This window comes from Naumovozyma castellii, chromosome 1 (assembly GCF_000237345.1).
Source record: "Naumovozyma castellii chromosome 1, complete genome".
NCBI classification, from domain to species: Eukaryota; Fungi; Ascomycota; class Saccharomycetes; order Saccharomycetales; family Saccharomycetaceae; genus Naumovozyma; species Naumovozyma castellii.
Genome location: NC_016491.1, coordinates 1,165,244 through 1,183,998, shown reverse-complemented (window position 1 = coordinate 1,183,998; position 18,755 = coordinate 1,165,244). Strand labels below are relative to the sequence as shown.

The 18,755-nt window shown below is 36.2% G+C and overlaps 6 protein-coding genes across 6 annotated transcripts; 3 read left to right on the top strand and 3 right to left on the bottom strand.

Moving 5' to 3' along the window:
- Positions 1-45: 45 nt before the first annotated feature.
- Positions 46-1,704, bottom strand: DPS1 (aspartate--tRNA ligase DPS1; the record flags this gene model as incomplete). Its single annotated transcript, XM_003673491.1, has 1 exon — positions 46-1,704. One exon carries the CDS (start codon positions 1,702-1,704, stop codon positions 46-48), a length of 1,659 nt encoding a protein of 552 aa, XP_003673539.1.
- A 645-nt stretch (positions 1,705-2,349) lies between these two features.
- Positions 2,350-6,321, top strand: NCAS0A05970 (uncharacterized protein; the record flags this gene model as incomplete). The annotated part of the gene is made up of 1 exon (XM_003673490.1): positions 2,350-6,321. The coding sequence occupies one exon, from the start codon at positions 2,350-2,352 to the stop codon at positions 6,319-6,321; it is 3,972 nt and encodes a 1,323-aa protein (XP_003673538.1).
- A 1,064-nt stretch (positions 6,322-7,385) lies between these two features.
- On the top strand, positions 7,386-10,148 carry IMH1 (Imh1p; the record flags this gene model as incomplete). Its single annotated transcript, XM_003673489.1, has 1 exon — positions 7,386-10,148. The coding sequence occupies one exon, from the start codon at positions 7,386-7,388 to the stop codon at positions 10,146-10,148; it is 2,763 nt and encodes a 920-aa protein (XP_003673537.1).
- Positions 10,149-10,375: 227 nt separating this feature from the next.
- NCAS0A05950 (uncharacterized protein) lies at positions 10,376-11,308 on the bottom strand (the record flags this gene model as incomplete). Its single annotated transcript, XM_003673488.1, has 1 exon — positions 10,376-11,308. The coding sequence occupies one exon, from the start codon at positions 11,306-11,308 to the stop codon at positions 10,376-10,378; it is 933 nt and encodes a 310-aa protein (XP_003673536.1).
- A 510-nt stretch (positions 11,309-11,818) lies between these two features.
- UBC12 (NEDD8-conjugating protein UBC12) lies at positions 11,819-12,400 on the bottom strand (the record flags this gene model as incomplete). Its single annotated transcript, XM_003673487.1, has 1 exon — positions 11,819-12,400. One exon carries the CDS (start codon positions 12,398-12,400, stop codon positions 11,819-11,821), a length of 582 nt encoding a protein of 193 aa, XP_003673535.1.
- Positions 12,401-12,665: 265 nt separating this feature from the next.
- STT4 (1-phosphatidylinositol 4-kinase STT4) lies at positions 12,666-18,410 on the top strand (the record flags this gene model as incomplete). Its single annotated transcript, XM_003673486.1, has 1 exon — positions 12,666-18,410. The coding sequence occupies one exon, from the start codon at positions 12,666-12,668 to the stop codon at positions 18,408-18,410; it is 5,745 nt and encodes a 1,914-aa protein (XP_003673534.1).
- Between the last annotated feature and the right edge of the window lie 345 nt (positions 18,411-18,755).

Sequence of the window (18,755 nt, the reverse complement as noted above, 5' to 3'; positions counted from 1 at the left end):
ATTTAACGTCGTCGTCCCACGTAAACTACACAATTACTTAATTACTCATGGTCTCAATCTCTTTGGATCTCTTGGGAACAAGGAGGCTCTTCTAATATTCTTTAGATCCAAGAAGAACATAACAACTCTTTCTAACCCAATACCACCACCGGCATGTGGGGGACACCCGTAACTGAACCCATCACAATAATCTTTCAAACCTGGATCCTCACTGGATAACCCATGCACTTTCATTCTTTCTTGCAACAATGCATGATCATGGATACGTTGAGCACCTGAAAGAATCTCTTCACCTCTCATGAAGAAATCGTAGGAATTGGAATATCTTGGATCTTCAGCATCTGGCATGGTGTAGAAGGGTCTAATGGCCAAGGGGAACTTATCCAAGATATAGAAATCAGTATCGTATTTCTCTCTGACTAATTTACCCAAGAATTTCTCATTCTCAGTACTCAAATCATCAAAATCTCCAATTTCCTTACCAGCATCCTTCAACATTTGGATACCTTCCTTGTATTGAATACGAACCATCTTACCGTCAGCTGGTAATTTGAAATCTTCTACAGGGTATTGCTTTCTAACAATCTCAATCTCCTTACTGAAACGTTTCTTTAATTCAGTAAAGATGAAAACAAATAAATCACTCAACACATCCAACACTTCATGATAATGTTCTTCAAATGCCATTTCCATATCCAACCCAGTGAACTCAGTCATATGACGATGAGTGTTGGAATTTTCAGCACGGAACACAGGTCCAATTTCGAAAACTTTTTCAAAATCAGCAACAATTAATTGTTGCTTATTAAATTGAGGCGATTGGGCCAAATACGCCTTACCTTTGAAATATGAAACTTCAAAGACACTAGCACCACCTTCACTGGGGGCACCTAATAACTTGGGGGTATGCACTTCAGTGAATTTCAACCCACTTAGATACTCTCTAAATAATTGACAAACACCACTTTGAATCTTAAAAATAGCTTGATTAGTAACAGTTCTTAAATCAATAACACGTGCATCTAATCTAGTATCCAAGTTGACCACAGGCAACCCAGCGGCTTCAGCTTCGGCTTCAGAACGAGACGCATCTTCCAACAAGATGGGTAAAGTTTCAGGTGTTTCAGAAATCGAATGAATATCAGTAATATGAATTTCCAAATCTTGCACGGTGGCGGACTTGATGGGTTCTTCCACACGCTTAACAATACCCTTTACGACAACAATGGATTCCAAATTCAAGGAACCGGCCCATTTAACCATTTGTTTACTAACACTACCATCCTTTTGCACTTTAACAAGCCCCTGAATTAAATCATGTTGTTGTCTAAAGGTCAAGAACGACAAAGTGGCACCTTGTTGTCTAGTGTTATGAACTCTAGCTCTAAAGACAACTTCCTTGCCATCATCAGTAGCTGGATTCAATGATTCAAATTTAATTCTATGTGGAGAATTCACAGGACGAGCACCCTTGGATTGCACTAATGGAGATTTACCGTAATGTTCCTTGGCTGTGTCAGATAAAGCAGCTTCTTTTTCACGTTGTTCTTTCTCCTCGGCCAATTGACGAGCTCTTTCCTCCTTCTTCTTTTGCTTCTCTTGCTCCTTTTGCAACTTCTTTAAAGCCTTCTTGGACAATGGCTGTCCGTCTTCTCCTAAAACAACAGGTTGTTCTTCCTTCTTTGCTTCCACGTTTTCAGACATCTGTACTCAATGGGTCGTCTTTGGTCTGTTTGAACGATAGTAACTAGATGGGAAACTCAATCAAATCGTTGCTTATATGCAAACCAATTATGCGTCATAGTTTCGAAAATTTTTCAACGCGTTCAATTTATTCTAATGTTTTTTATTACGTTTGCAGTCACGTGCTTTCCATGCCATAGCTAACGAAAACAATTCAAGAGAAGAATTGTGTTACGCAGTACCAGTTGGATATTAAATTTGTACTAAGCTTTTAAGTTCCTTCTTCTGTTTCTAAAACTTGTTTTTTTCTGTTCCCAGCCAAAGACATACCCGACCAAGAACAAGATATTAAATGTTTTCATGGGGGGGCGAAGTAAGTTTGGGATATTGGTATATAAATATACAAGATGGTAGTCTTTTATTGCTCTAATTATGTGACTCGTCTTGTATCTGTTTTCCAATACTCTTTAAAATTTTAAGTACTCTTTTTATGAAGAAATATTGTTGAACCTAGGCAAAAAAAAATCACGTGATGGCTCCCCTAAAATCAAAATCGCCGATGTGCAACAACGTAAATCTGTTGATATAAACTCAGGTACATTACATTACATCAGTATCTCCTTCTAAGAACCCAAGCAAACTGGAATGCTGCACTCAGCACACTAAATGAATAAGGATCCCAATAAGAACAAACAACCTTCCTTCTCCTCTAATGAACTATCGTCCGCGACGGCTATCTCCTCCACTTCAGCGTCAGAATCATTAGACTCGTCCACTACGCCAACTTTCCCGTCCTCCTCTTCTACTTCTTCTTCCTCCTCTTCTTCTTCTCAAGGCATACCAACAGATATAGTACGGGTGGTTTATGACTTCACACCCAGCTCAAGTGATCAATTACAACTCCGACAAAATGAGATTGTTTACGTGCTAAATAAACCAAATACTGGATGGTGGGACGGAATCACCATCTCAGAAAGTCCACAACAACAAATAAAAAGGGGCTGGTTCCCACAGACATTTGTTCATTCCATCACTTTTAGTTCAACCATATCTCCCTTATCCCTCTCCCGAACAACAACCGCCTCCCTCTCATCTTCTACTGCTACCGCTGCTTCTTCCAGAGATTGGAAATTACTCTCTGTGAGAGAAATTGATTCATTATTGAACCAACTACAAACATCAATACAACTAGAATGGACACCAAAAATAATGAACAAGTCTTCATCCCTAGACGTCATCTATTGTAACGACTTACTTCATATCAAATGCCTAGAATTACCCATACTATCAGCACAACCCATCTCGCCGCTCATAGATGAAGATTTGGTCTCACAGGAGGAAGCTCGTTTGCAAAGAGAAATGAACAAATTGATAATTTCTTCTCCTTCTTCTTCTTCTTCTTCAGGAAAGGAGACACCCAAACAGGACGAAGAGAAGGAGCAAGAACAACTACAACTGTTGAGCGTCCCCTCCAAACCAATATTGGCTGATGATTCATTATTTTATAATAAACAATACGATATTACGAATTATGCACATTTGAGAGCAATGACCTTGTATTACATCGATCAATCACATCGAATGTTCGCCACTTTGGATAGAGAGCAATTCCAGGAAACTTTTATGTTGACAACGACTTATATCACTTATATTCAAATGTGTCGTCGATTATTGTCTTCCAAGATGAAACTGAAAAAAGCATTATATTGTCAAGTAGAGACAATATTGAAAAGGTTAATGCTGGCGGTTTCCAATATTCAACTGAATGCATACACTTGCTTTAACACTTTGCATCAGGATAGAATGGTAAGGGAGAAAGGATACATGGACACAGATATCATCACCAAATCAAGACAGAATAAAAGATCGCTATCAGTGTTTGATTTGATAGATAAGGAATTTGTTCAATTGACACGCGACGTAAATGGTGTTTTCGACCTTCTAACAAATAACAATGATTCGGTTGAGAATGATGAAAATGCACCAATACCGCAACTATATCCTAGATTCTTTAAAGGTTCGTTCAATGCTGGTTCATGGAGCAATGCCTTCCCTCTGTCTGATGACAAATTGATTTCCGGGGTACCTCAAAAGATGTATGAGGCAATCGCAAGAGCATCAGGTGTAAACTTACCAGACTCTGTCACTGATTCCATTCAGACAACGTTGACTCTTAACACTTCTACCTTGGTTAACGAATCCAATGCAAACTTATTCTTACACGGAACAAGAAGAGGGTCCGTCACTACTAATTTATTTAAACCGTATTTGTCCCCTTCCTCAGGTGGCAGGATGCCATCCACAGCATCCACATTAAAAGATTTTGAATCAACATCAACCAATGGTAACCTTGCAAATAATAAACTTCCGTTGAATTTTACAACTTTAGATATGATCAAAAAGAAACGGCAACAAATTGTAAATGGGCTAAAGCAATTGCAAAGTTCAGCAGTAACGGAAAATAATAGAAACCCAGACTCTGTGAAGAGAAATCTGGAATTAAATTTGGAAATATACGAAGATTTCAGCAATAGTGCCCTCATTATGGAAATATTATCAGATTTAAATTTGAAAATATTCATCAATTTGAAAGAATTAGTCAAATCTGTTCCAAATAACAACGACGATGAGGTTCTCATTGATGAAGAGACAGAGGATTTCTTGGATCATTCCCTGTTATCCATCGTACCTCTTCTAAGAGAATTCTATGGTGCACAACAGAAGCTACATTTCGTCTTTACAGCAATGATTATTTGTACTCAACATACCACCCTAGTGGACCCTTACATTTTCCATTCCATGAAAAGTAACCTCCCTACAGGATTCTACGAACCTTCCATCAATGTAGATGAATCAATATCTCATGATTTAAACCAATATGCAACCCGTATATATGAAACATTAGTGAACCAGGATGTCAACGTGAAGAATGATGAATTCTTTGATATCTCAAACTACTTAAGGGTAACAACGCAGGAATACATTGAGACTACTGATGATATTATTAATGCAGTAGAACAACTAATCGATGCCAGAGGAAACCTATTGAATTATGTCGCACGGATGATGAAAAATGACATAACAAATGCTTTACTGAAAGGTGAAGGAGAAGATGAAAAATGGTTTGAAACAGCCACACAGGAATCATATAATACTTCTGACTCTATCACCTCCACTTTTGAGCCACACGCTCAAGAAGAGGAACAGCAAAAACCCGCTTCCGAAAACGTGTGGTATGACTCTTCAGTATATGAAGGTTTACCATGGTATTTAAAACCAATTTACAATAAACAATTAGTATTTGATGTGAAACATAGAGTGAAAGGTGGAACCAAAAATGCATTGATTGAGCATCTGACAAATATCAGATTTTCAGATCATTGGTTTAATATCGTCTTCTTGTTGACTTTTAGAAGTATTTTTACCCCAAAGGAATTTTTAATGGCGTTAATTGAAAGATATAATGCATATCCACCCGATGGCTTGAGTTTTGGACAATATAATAGATGGATTGTTGAAAAGGCCTTCCCGACAAAAGTTCGGGTCGTATCTATAATGAATAAATTTCTCTCACAATACTGGACCTCGTATTATTATACAGAGAATCTCTGTGTATTGAAGTCATTTGCAGATACAGCGACTCAAGAAGACATTGAAGGATGTGAAGAATTACAAAAAAATATTAAGAGAACGTTATTAGAAGCAAAGAGAGAGACTGGGAGAAAAGATGAAGATAAAATTGAAAAAAATGTCTTTATCAAAAAGGAAACAAACCCCTCTGTTGCAACAGCTAATCAAAGTCCAAGAAAACAAGTTGGAAGTTCATTCCTTTCCAGTATACATTCACTATCCACATCATCTTCCCGATCCAAAATCTTCAAAGAGGTTAAAAAATTAGAATTATTTGATATTACTCCCACTACAATGGCACAGCAACTGTCATTACTAGAACATGAACTGTATTGTCAGATAACTATCTTTGAATGTTTAGAAAGAGTGTGGGGTAAAAAATATGGTGGGTTTGGTGGTTCTCCCAATATTACCATATTTATTAATGGTGCAAATAATTTGACAAACTTTGTCTCTTATACCATTGTTAGTAACGCAAATATTAGTAGAAGAATACAAATCATCACGTATTTCATAGCAGTTGCTCAATACTGTCGTGATATCAATAATTTTTCCTCAATGACCGCAATTATTTCAGCTTTATATTCTTCCCCAGTTTATCGTCTTAAAAAGACATGGCATTTAGTTCCCGAAAGTTCCAAAGCATTGTTAAGAGAATTGAACACATTAATGGATTCCACAAAGAATTTTATTAGATACAGGCAATTGCTAAAGTCCGTTAGACAAGTTGTATGTGTTCCCTTCTTTGGTGTCTACTTATCTGATTTAACGTTTGCCCATACTGGTAATCCCGACTTTTTGTCAGGTTCTACGGAACTGATTAATTTTAGTAAGAGAGCCAAAGTAGTAGAAATAATAGAAGAAGTGATAAATTTTAAAAAGTTGCATTATACGTCCTTTGGAAAGAATTTAGAAGTTCTAGATTTTATTAACCACTCGTTAAAAAATGTTCCACATATTGAAACGCAGTACAATTTATCGCTGAATCTCGAGTCTCGATCTAGATAGCCCTGGATATTACGCATCTCCAAAAACAGGGCGTTTATTTTGCCCTTCCCACTGTCTAGTTGATTTATTTTTGAACTAGCATTATGCATCAAATATATATATATACATCTCTATAATGAACTTGCTTGGAAATACTGTGATTAAGTATTTCCAGCAAGATAAGAACTTTTTATCACTTATTGGTAATTCACTTTACAAAAAAAGTGTTGGTACTTTTTCTAATGTATTTGCCTTGATATGGTCTATTTCTGTTGGTTTACTACTCCATCTTTTTTTGAGTAATACTTTATCTATTTATTCATGATTTATGTTGAAATTTTTAAAGGGAGCTTACATAATCATTTTTGAAAGTCCGACCAAGCGTTTCCAACTTCGTCCCTGGCATAATGACAATGCGTAGTACTAAAACTAGGTCTTTCTTCTAGTAAATTGTTATATAAGCACCCACAATTACATAAAAATGAACATAAGCTTCTGTTGAAGGGAAAGGCATCTCCGTGTGTATATTTATCTTGCTTTAAAGACCTGGTACCTGTTGGGGCTCAGTTTGGGTAAGGCTTGGTCAGAGTAATTCTGTCATTTTTTTGTTTTATATAATTTTTATTTAGGTATCCACTGGAATTTCTTAACAGCATTTTTTCAGGAAATAATAGAACTTGTAAAAGCAAAGGACTTATGCATAGGTAAGGAAACATAAGAAAGTGTCTATTAAAAAAAGTATGGGGATTCCTTAAGTATATCTAGTAAAATGTTGCCAGATTTAGCTATTTAATCTGGAGCTTTGGAAATATTCAGGCTGAGATATAGTATCATTCGAGATACTAAAAAGGACTTTATCTATTTTCTATGGCGAAAGTTACCCGATCTCTATTATTTGTAGGGTAACCCAGAAATAAAGAAAATGGAACTTTGAAATATATTAAACACAGCCATTCAGCGGAAACTATGATAATAAATGATTTCGTCAATAAAATTTTGATAAGCAGCCTCAAATCAACCGAGGGTCGAACAAATAATCTTTGGAGGCTTGGTATAGTTTGAAAGAGTTCAAATAATTGTTCATTATGCTGAAACACATTCATCAAATAGGTAAAAGTCTGAGTGATGAAATACAGAAAGGGTTACAAGATGAACTTGGTGAAGTGCCTACTCAGGAAGATCAATCTGCTCCTCCTGGTACACAATCAAATGGGGTTATGCCAGAATTACCGAGGGAGATACAAGCTAAATTGAGAAAATTTGATAAGTATGAAGCCAAATATCCTGCTTTGCTCAATGCTTATAAAACTGAAAGGGCTAGAAATGAAAATATCGAGAAAATCCTTGCAGAAAATACTCCTATCTCAAGTTTAGATGATATTGATGCATTACCCACATTCTTTCACGATCTAAATAGCAAGCATACATTGTTTAACGATGAAATAAAAAGACTGACGAAAGAAAATAATGATGCAAAGCAAGCCACTGATGGCGATTCACTTAAAGAATTAAAAAAGAAACACGAAGAAGAAATAAAGGAATTACAAACTCAACTAGACTTAACAAAAGAGAACACCCCAGTAAACACTTCAAATAATGAGGATAATGAAGAATTGAAGAAGATGTTTGAATTGAAAGAACAAGAGTATAAGTCCAACATATCAAAATTAGAGACAGAAGTCGAAAAAATAAATGCAGAGTTAGGCGCCAAAGAAGAGCAGCTCGTTTTAGAAAGAAACGGATCTCAAAAGGAGAAAGCTGAGCTCCTCGAATCATATCAAAAAGAGAGAGACGTTCTTAATGAACAGCTAAAAGCCACAACCGAAGAGTTAAAAATTAACATAGAAAAGATAGAATCACTAGAAAAACAACTGAAGGAAAAATCCATCCCTCCTTCTGGAAATGGTGTTGAAGATGTGGAGGCACCGCAATCTGATACGGAGCCTAGCGTATCAACAACGCCAATTAGCAAAAGTAAGAAGAAAAGGAATAAGAAGAAGAACAAAAAGCAAAATGCACTAAGTACTGCTGAGACGATCTCCCAGATCGAGAAGGAGGTACCAACTAATAGCTCTGGTGAATTGAACATTAAATATGAGGCGTTGCTGAAAGATTACACTGAGCTCAAAACTGCTCACAGCAATTGTCAAAAGTGGGAGAGTCAATATAATGAGGTTAGTGAGAAGTTAAAGGATTCGAAATCCTTGCTGGAGGAAATGCAAGCTTTGAAGAATGAACACGAGAAAATTCAAGCAGAATTATTAGATAGCAAAAAGGCATTAAAATCCAAAAGTGTTGAAGTGGAGGAAGTTAGGGATATGTTGAGAGATGTAGGAAATGAATTAGTTGAGGCTAAAGACCAATTAAAAGACTCTTCAAAGATTGACAAGGAAGAACTTACAAACGCTAGAAATGAAATCGAAAAATTGAAGAAAGACAATGAGGCTGTCGTGTCTACTTATAGGATGAAACATGTCGAACTTACCAATAAGATTGATTATCTCAACAACGAATTAACGAAGTTTAAGGCAAGTTCAGATGAACAAAAGAAACAGTTACAAGAAAGTGTAAACAATGCTAATGATATAATTAATAAACTGAAGATTGAAAACTCTAATATCACCTCACAATTCAGGGATTATAACAATCTAAAAAATGCCACAATTCAAAAGGAAAAGACGATTGCTTACTTAGAAAAGCAAATTAAAGAGTACACTGAAGCGAAGGATAAATTGAACAAAGAGATTGACATACAAAAGAAAGAAAACATTCAATTAACAAATCGATTGGGTCTATTGAAGAAGGAAAATCAGAATTTACATGATAATGAGTCAAAAAATTCTCAATCCTTTGAAAATTATTTGAAGGAAAATGGCAAACTCTCCGAAAGGTTATCTATACTACAAGAAAAATACGATACTTTACAAAACTTGAAGAGTAATTCAAGTGAACAGAATGACACCATCAAAAGACAATGCGAAGAGCTAAATATCAAATTAAAGGAATCAAATAAAAGAGTCATATCTCTGGAGGACGAATTAAATGATTACACTAATATTATACAAGAAAAGACAAGAGAATCTGAAACCATGAGGAGACTACTTGCTGATTCTCAAAATGATGAAAGCTCAAAATATAAAGAGCTAACAGATAAGTTAGCCTACTTAACTAATGAGAAATCAAAACTTGATTCCGAGCTAGCATTGCAATCTTCAAGAACAACACGAGAAATTCATGATTGGAAACAAGCCAATTTAGAGTTAAAATCAGAAATGCATTCCCTAAGGATGAGAGAGAAAGAGCTACTTTCTGAAATTGATACTTTGAATTCACTACATGATCAAATGAAACGTAAAAGTGTAGCCAATAATGAGGACTCAGGCGAATTAGAAAAAGTAACAACCAACCTAAAAGAGTCATTAGCAAATGCAGACCAAAAAATTCGTGACTTGCAAGCCTCGAATGTCGAATTAATGCATTTAAACAACGATGTCAATAAGAAGTTGGAGCGCATAACAAAAAATTATAGAACGATATCCAATCAATTGAATGCTTTGAAGGAGGGTAAAGAAATACCAACGAGAGCAAGCAGATCTAACTCTGCAGCTTCAACTATGAGCAATCATTTAGCTGTAAATGAACCTCGCCGTTCTCCATCATCCCAAAATTTGGAAGCTGCTACAACTGAAACAGAATTAGAACAAAATGAAAAGATCGCTTACATCAAAAATGTTCTGTTAGGGTTTTTGGAACATAAAGAGCAAAGAACCCAACTTCTCCCAGTGGTATCTATGTTGTTACAATTAGATAATACTGATGAACGAAGGCTTTTACAATCGCTGGATTGATGGGCTTACAAAGACGATATTCGGTCTTAATTCAATTCTTCAACGTGTCATATAAATAAGACTCCTTATGCATTTCATTTGCTTTCCCCGGACTCTTCACATTCTTTTTCCAAATTTAGGATAATGATTTACAAATGTATGTGATTCTTAGCGTGATTATAGTAGTATATTATATAGATTATAATTATTTGCACTCGGAAAAATAGTAAAGTGAACTAGAATATTATTTATTCGCTATATTTTTTGATGTAGTCGATACCATTGACACATTGTGACACAGTCAATTGATCATTTCCAAGTATGTCTATAACATTTAGTGCAACATCGACAGTTTTATGGGCTCCATCGTGTTCTAATATCAATCCCTGCTTGTGTTTCTTCCATTCTCTTACATCGTCATAAATCTGATTCTCTGTTCTTTTAGGGTCATTGGACACTAATTTCCAATCAAAAGTATCATGATCCCACAATACAGCTTGCAGTCCAAATTGCCTTGTAATTGCTCTTATCCTATTATCAATACCCCCGTAAGGAGGTCTGAACCATTTGGGATAATGGTTACCAGTTGCATTCATTGCCCAAATTGACCATTCTATCTGCGCAATAATTTGTTCATTCGTCAAGCTTGGTAAATATGCATGGGACCATGTGTGAGTTCCGATGAGATGACCATTCTCCATAACTTCTCTATAAATGTTTGGATGATTTACCGTATTAATTCCTAAAGCAAAAAATGTGGTCTTGTGTTTCAATTTATCTAGTAAACGTAAAGTGGCTGGTGTTGGTCCATCGTCAAAAGTCTGAGATAGTTTAGCACATGTATGAACATCGTCAGGTTCAACACAATTGTGGCAATCAAAAGAGCATGCTTCTAAGGGATTGACTCTGCATCCACCTTGTTGATGTTGTTTGTAGTTTGGGATTTTTGACATATCAATAAAACTTAGAGGAACATAGGGAGGATCTAGCCCTGGCCATTGTGTCATACCAGTAAAATCTGTTAACCATTGAGGAAAAGGAGTTTGTTTGTGCTGTTCACCAACGAAAGCAACACCCCCGTTTGCAGGAAGTGTCTTTTCAACAAGTTTTGTTGCAGTATCTCCTGCTAACACAGAAACCAGATAAAGTGTCTGTGCGACTAAAACTAATGACTTGAACATTTCTTGAGGTGAGATAATATGAATATCTTGGTAGTTGCTCCAAAGGTGTAGCTTTTCTCACACTACCTTGTTTTATCAGCAAAAGCTTACAAAGTTATCAGTTAAATCTATTGTCACAGATTTTATGTTCATATTTTGTGTCGTGCGTGAAGTAATTCTTTGAACACTAGTTACGTAATATATTCTTAGTAGACAGTCCGAAAATTAGTGTGACTAAGTAAGCTACTAAATAGATTATCAAGAATTACTATGGAGTTTGAAGTTAAACCCATATATTGAAAGAATAAATTTCGTTAGTGTCATTACTACTAGATACAATATATAAATCAGTAAGTACTGAGTATTGGAATCTTATTGTTAAATAATGTGAAAAGGTTCTAACATCTAGCTGTTACCCAGGTAAGCTGCCTGGAAATAACAACACATATTGCCAAGATTAAAACTAAAGTTAACTTTAAAAAATCAAAAAAGTTTATTTAGTCCCATAACAGCTTGTAATATAAGCTTGTTTCATAGTACATAATCGTATGACACGGAGTTAAGAGAATATCCCTCCATCGTTTTTCGAACAAACTTGGCAAAAGCATTTGAATCCTTGCTAAAAACCGCAGCAGCATCTGTATTTAGTGGGTCTTTTGCGTTGGGTTCTAGAAATAGAAAGAGTAACCCGACGATGATACTTTGCAAATCTAATGCTGGAGACCAGTCCTCTCTGAGAATATTCAGACATACTTTGCCCTGTACATCTATGTTTGGATGATATATTCTGTTCCTACACACAACCTTTGGTGGTTCCATTGGGTAATTATCATTAAATTCTAGACTAAATCTGAAATGACCATTCTTGTAGTAACCTTCGTCTGGAGATATTATAACATCCAGCAATGGATTATCTAAGGATGATGGGTCAGTTGGTGATATACATATTGTTAACGACACCGTTGGAGGTAGTTCCAAATCATCTATATCTCTTTGTAGTCTTATTCTCGCGGCGGATATCTGTCTCGTAGCACTTATTGCCCTTCCATCAGTAGCGGTCTTGAGATGCAGTTCCCTTTTCTTCTGCTCTTGTAATTGACGTAACTTTAACATCCTCGGTAGCCCTTTAAAGACAACTGTACGTACCCCTTATGAGTAACTCATCTTCATATACTCCGGCCTTTTAATATATCTTTTTGACGTTATTTGCATTTTCCAAATTTGGGAACTGGGTAACAATTCCAGATATTGTTAGCAATGAAATTCGAGACTAAGGTGTGATAGTTTCATCGAGGTATATATTGTCCTTACTTACCAAACAAGCAGTAGTTTCAGTCGCTAACCTAGATATCCATATTTTTTGGCTCTGTTCAGTGCAATGCGTTTTCACAGGGTCAATAAGACCACCTCATCGTTAAGAGCAAGAGCGTTGAAGAAGCTCGCGGAATTATCATTGAACAATAAAGGACAGCAGCCATTACAAAGAGATGTTAGCGCAAAGGATCATACTTTAGACCTAATATTGGGTTCATTGCCTATATCATACTCAACAAACATCTCCAAATTATATACGATACCGTTGACTCTAAATGAATGGGAATTACTAACCGCTGTTTGCCAAGTTATACCGGGATCCTTCACAAGTGCCAAAAAACTACTCGATGAACTTATTTCTCCATATTTTTTGGACTCCCCAAGACAGCGGATATCAGATGTGTTATCAGCGAAGTTTAAGTTGGATCAATTGAAGAGTCCTAATGAGTTGTTGACTTTCCAATTAACAAGGTTTCTCATCAATCTCTGCACAAAGCACTCAGAATTGACTGATAGATGTATAGAACTGATTGATGAATATATTGCATTGGTAAATGAGAAATACATCGGTAAACAAACTTGCTTATTTTCGTTAATTGGGTTTATGAATGCATTCATATACGAAAAAGGTTCTATTGAACTAATACAACATGTTTGGAGGAAACTTTCCTCTTTTTTTGTTCAAGAAGGATTTTTATTACAACTTGAATCAATAATCTCAACATCTCCAACATATACTAATGATGTTATTGTTCAATATTACGAGGCAGGAAATGAAATATGTGGGCTTTTATTTACAGATTTATTGGCTCGTTTACAAATTTCACTTGTATCACAGCTCCTATGTACACCTTCGCAGTTTCTGAACCTTTCCAGCTATTTATTGGAAATTCAAAAACTTTCGTATCGTATTAAAGGAGATTTTTCAAGTAAAGACAGTGAAGTAGAAATGGTTGATGATTTCTACTCCAAAATTCGAAATTATATACCAATATTAACTGAGATATGTCACTTTTCCTCCCAATATTTTGAGACTAGTAAGGGTATAGACCTGTCAAGCGATAGTAGAGCTCTTTTTTCATTTGACTCAAGAGCCCTATTTATTGAATTTATGTGCCTTATCCCATTTCTAGAAAATGGGGAAGCCGACCTATTCCATCGTTTCACTGAGGTAATTGCAGACTCAATGGATAAATACGTCCTCTCAGAAGTAATTACTGATAATTTGACCAAAGCAATTGTTACTGCCGGATCTCTATTGAATTATTTTACAGAGGCTACTTCTCTAACGCTATTAAGAATGTTCCCATTATTAGTTGCATCTCAACATATCAGCACTGCCGTTATTACGGATATTTCGAAAATTTTTACGATTGGTTTATTGCCTTTGAATGAAGATGCGATTGTTAGTACAATATATTCATTAAATAACCTATTGACGACAAGCGATGATGGTTCAGCTAATCCAATCCTCAGAGAAAGAAAACTAACAATTACATCTGGTGCAAATGCTCATTTAAGTGGATTTCATAGGTCAGCCACATACGATTCGTTACAAGCGTTCAGGAACATAACAAACAGCTTGAATCGAAGTGCTCCACTCTCAGATAATATATCTCATGAATTTCCTTCAAGTGGATCAACAGCATTCCATAGTATGTTATTCAGGAATTGTGTCACAGCAACAACAATAATAGCCGCACATTATGATAATCAAACAATTAGGCTTTTGGCCTTTTCAATTTTAAGTCAAAAAATCGCAGTAATCTCAAAAGAATTAGATGGAATTATATTGAATTCCATAGCGCATTTATGCATTTTTATGACACCTAATGAATTCTCTCACGTTCTGAAATTTTACAATACTCTTTTGACAAGACCAGAAGATGGCACACGTTTTTTTAAGAGTGTTACTAATGCAAGAGAAATTCTTTCAAAACATCTTCTATCGAAGAAATTAAACTCTGTTCTATATATGATGCATCTTCGTGACCTCTTAGAAAATATAATATCATGTGGGGAAGTGGAAAGATTGGAACACCACAGGCCTCACACTGAAATCTCTCGTGTTGCAGAACAAATCGCCTCTTACTTGAGCCCCTTGGCTGCATTATTACCAAATCCAGATTCTGAGCCATTGCAGATAGATGATGACGAAGTTACGACGAATCTGTTTAGAAACGTCTGGTTTAACATGGTTATCCACGGATTTTGCTATAACTCCGAGTTGGTTAACAATAACTACAATTTCCTTTTAACTATAGCATATAATAGTCCACCATTGGCTTCAGATTTCCCATCCAATAATAAAGAAATGTCCTTAGAAATGAATACGATATTACGTCGTGGGTCGTCTAATGCAAATATTAAGCAACAAAAGCAAGCGATTGTGGAGTACTTAAACGTAAATGCAGTCCAATCGAGAACAGTGTCGGCTTCTAAAGTTATGTTTCTGGCAGCAACTTCGTTATTGGAAACCATTAGGTGTGAGGCTGGTGATTGTTCTAAAGTATTGCTTTACCTCTCAGATTCATCGATTAGTGACAGTTCCTTGGAAAGGCCCATTAATACGATTGCTCTTGCCATGATTACGAAATTTTCCAAATTACTTCAATCTGATAATTTTAGGCGCTTTAATTCGAGAACAACCGCTTATCAGTTAACTAACTTACTACTTTGCTTGGCACATCGTGATCCAATTTTACAAGATGCTGCTTTTCAATATTGTGAAACATTTATTAGACTTATCCCATCATCATTATGTCATCATCGTTCACTATATACGCTGTTGGATCTATTAACTGCCCTTTTTGATAGTGTAATGGATTGTGAGGGAAATAAATTTGAGCCGCATTATGAATTCACATTAAAACATTCTGGAACTAAAATTTTAATTCCAGGTTCAGCAACGTGGCGTACATCTGCACTATCAAGATTGCATCATACCGCAAAGAATTGGGTTCAGATTATCCTCAATAAATCTGCACAAGATACTAAGATTCTCTTACAAGCGTACATTTCTGATTTCAACGCTAATGATAGGTTAAGTAACGTTGATTTTGGAATATCATTCGCCATTGATATGGCTGGTATGGTTATCTCAGCTGACGTTGAATTGTCTAAATTAACATTCTCCAAACCTGAACAGCCAAACACGGTAGCTAGTTTTATTTCACAACATTCTTGGAGGTCTAAATATCTGGTAGATACTGCAATGGTTTCGTCCTCTCAAGATATAGAGGTGGAACTAGTTAATTTATCGGATAAGATTAGATCTGATTTGGTTAAAGGTATTGCAGTTGACATGAAAGATGTTACCAATTTCTTAGATATGTCAGCTGCCCTCTTAATCTTGGGACAGTATCGATCAGGATCTCTTATATATGACATTGTGCATATACCATTTGAAGTTTTCACATCTGCGGCAATGAAATCGGCAACGAATGTGTGGCTAAGTATTATCAAGGAGAGAAAGGATTTGGCACACATATTACTTGTCGATATTTGTTATTGTTGGATAAAATCTATCGATAACAACGTTGGGTTGTATTCAAGAGATCATGATTTAATAGCTGAAGAATATCAAGCGATGGAATATAAGCCATATAATAAGAAGGGAATTAACAGAGATGCCAATATTGTATCTCAATCTATGCAACCTCATAGGCACGTTATTAGTTTCTTTACATCACACTTTGAAGGGACTTTGTACCAAAGTAGTCACATCCTAAGTGTATTTACCAAATGTGTTCTCCATGGAGTTAACAATTTACGAAAGGCATCGTTGCATCCATTTGCGCGTATGATTCGTCATGAACTGTTGAACTTTTCCATCTTAGTCTTAGTGGTCAATAACAGAATAGGAACTAGATTTATCAAAGATTTAGGTAATGGTATTGTCTTTGGTGGTCTAACATGGTTTAAGAGACCCAAATCATGGCCTTTTGGAGCTCATGAATTGAAGATTAAGGCAGATTTATCTATCATGAGAGAATTATTCAGAAGAATGGAAAGTGTGAGGAAGGTAATACGGTGTACTAACGAATATTCTTTGTTTATTTCCTTTTTAAAGAACGAGATACAACAAGTTCAGACATGGTTGACTCCATTGGAAAATCGAGTTCATAGTGGTAGTACTAGTATTACTACTTCAATCTTACAAGCAGCCTTTGATATTGATGTACAATTAGCCCTCTCATTAACTGAAAGATACCCGGATAAGAATTTAGACTCTCAAATCATTGACATGATTATGAAAGATCCTACACATTGTGTTAATTCTAGGTTTGCGTTGGAATCCTTCTTAATAGGAACATCAAGTAGAAGAATGATAAATACTAAATCTGGGGTTAATGATAATATGCATATGGTACTTTATTGGACAGCAGTGAGTCCAATCACGTCCATAAACTTGTTCTTACCCAAGTGGAACAATGATCCATTTCTTCTCCAATACAGTATTTTCTCATTGGAGTCACACGATGTTAATGTTACCTTTTTCTACGTGCCTCAAATTGTTCAATGTTTAAGATATGATAAGACGGGATATGTTGAGAGGTTGATTATGGACACCGCAAAGATTAGTGTATTATTTTCCCATCAAATTATATGGAATATGTTTGCTAATTGTTATAAGGATGATGAGGGAACGGTTCCAGATGATATTAAACCTATCTTAGATCGTGTCCGTGAACGAATGATATCTACTTTTGATGATGAATCATTAGAGTTTTACAATAAGGAATTTAAATTTTTTAATAAAGTTACAGGAATATCTGGTAAATTAAAACCTTATATTAAGAAGAGTAAAGCTGAAAAGAAGCACAAGATTGATGAAGAAATGAGTGACATTGTAGTGGAATCTGGTGTTTATCTACCATCGAACCCTGATGGTACAGTTATTGACATTGATCGTAAAAGTGGTAAACCATTACAATCCCATGCGAAGGCTCCCTTCATGGCCACATTTAAGATTAGAAAAGACGTTACAAACGATGATACTGGTTTAACGGAAACCGTTGATTCATGGCAGGCGGCAATTTTCAAAGTGGGTGATGATTGTCGCCAAGATGTGTTAGCATTACAATTGATTTCCATGTTTAGAACCATTTGGTCTACGATTGGATTAGATGTTTATGTTTTCCCCTATCGAGTGACAGCTACTGCACCCGGGTGTGGTGTCATTGATGTGTTACCTAACTCTATATCTCGTGATATGTTGGGACGTGAAGCAGTGAATGGACTCTATGAATATTTCATCTCTAAATTTGGTAATGAAAATACCATTGAATTTCAAAACGCACGTAACAATTTCATCAAATCATTGGCTGGTTACAGTGTCATTTCATATTTATTACAATTCAAAGATAGACACAATGGTAATATTATGTATGATGATAAGGGACATTGTTTACATATTGATTTTGGGTTCATTTTTGATATTGTGCCCGGTGGAGTTAAATTTGAAGCTGTTCCCTTTAAATTAACTAAGGAAATGGTTAAAGTTATGGGTGGGTCACCTCAAACCGCGGCATATGGTGATTTTGAAGAATTGTGTATAAAGGCATATTTAAGTGCCCGACCACACATGAATGCAATCCTTGAATGTGTCAAGCCCATGTTAGACAGTGGGTTGCCATGTTTCAAGGGTACTAAGACGATGAAGAATTTACAAAACAGATTTCAACCGCAGAAGAATGATCATGAGGCGGCGATATACATGAAGGCACTGATAAGAAAGAGTTATGAGAGTCTATTCACCAAGGGATACGATGAGTTTCAAAAATTGACGAACGGAATTCCGTACTGATCTGAATTGGCGTGACGTGATGTTATAGATAGATACATACATACGCACACACACACACATACATACATATATGATTTGTAATACGTAATTAGACTAAAAGTTGTCATGGTTGGTGTGAACGGTGTGGCCTCAAGCCCTAGGGTGTCAGGCAAGCCCTAGGGCTGGGTCCCGTCACCCGGAATGCCGAGACTCGGAAAAGCATTGTTTTGGTTCTGCGAGCCAGCCAATGAGGATCGTGATCGGCCGAGTTCTCGCACAAGCGGTTACCCTGTCTGCAGTGACCAATGGCAGTCACTGTATCACCGGAGCCGGTCTTCCACAAGGTCTCTTGTTTTTTACGTGGTC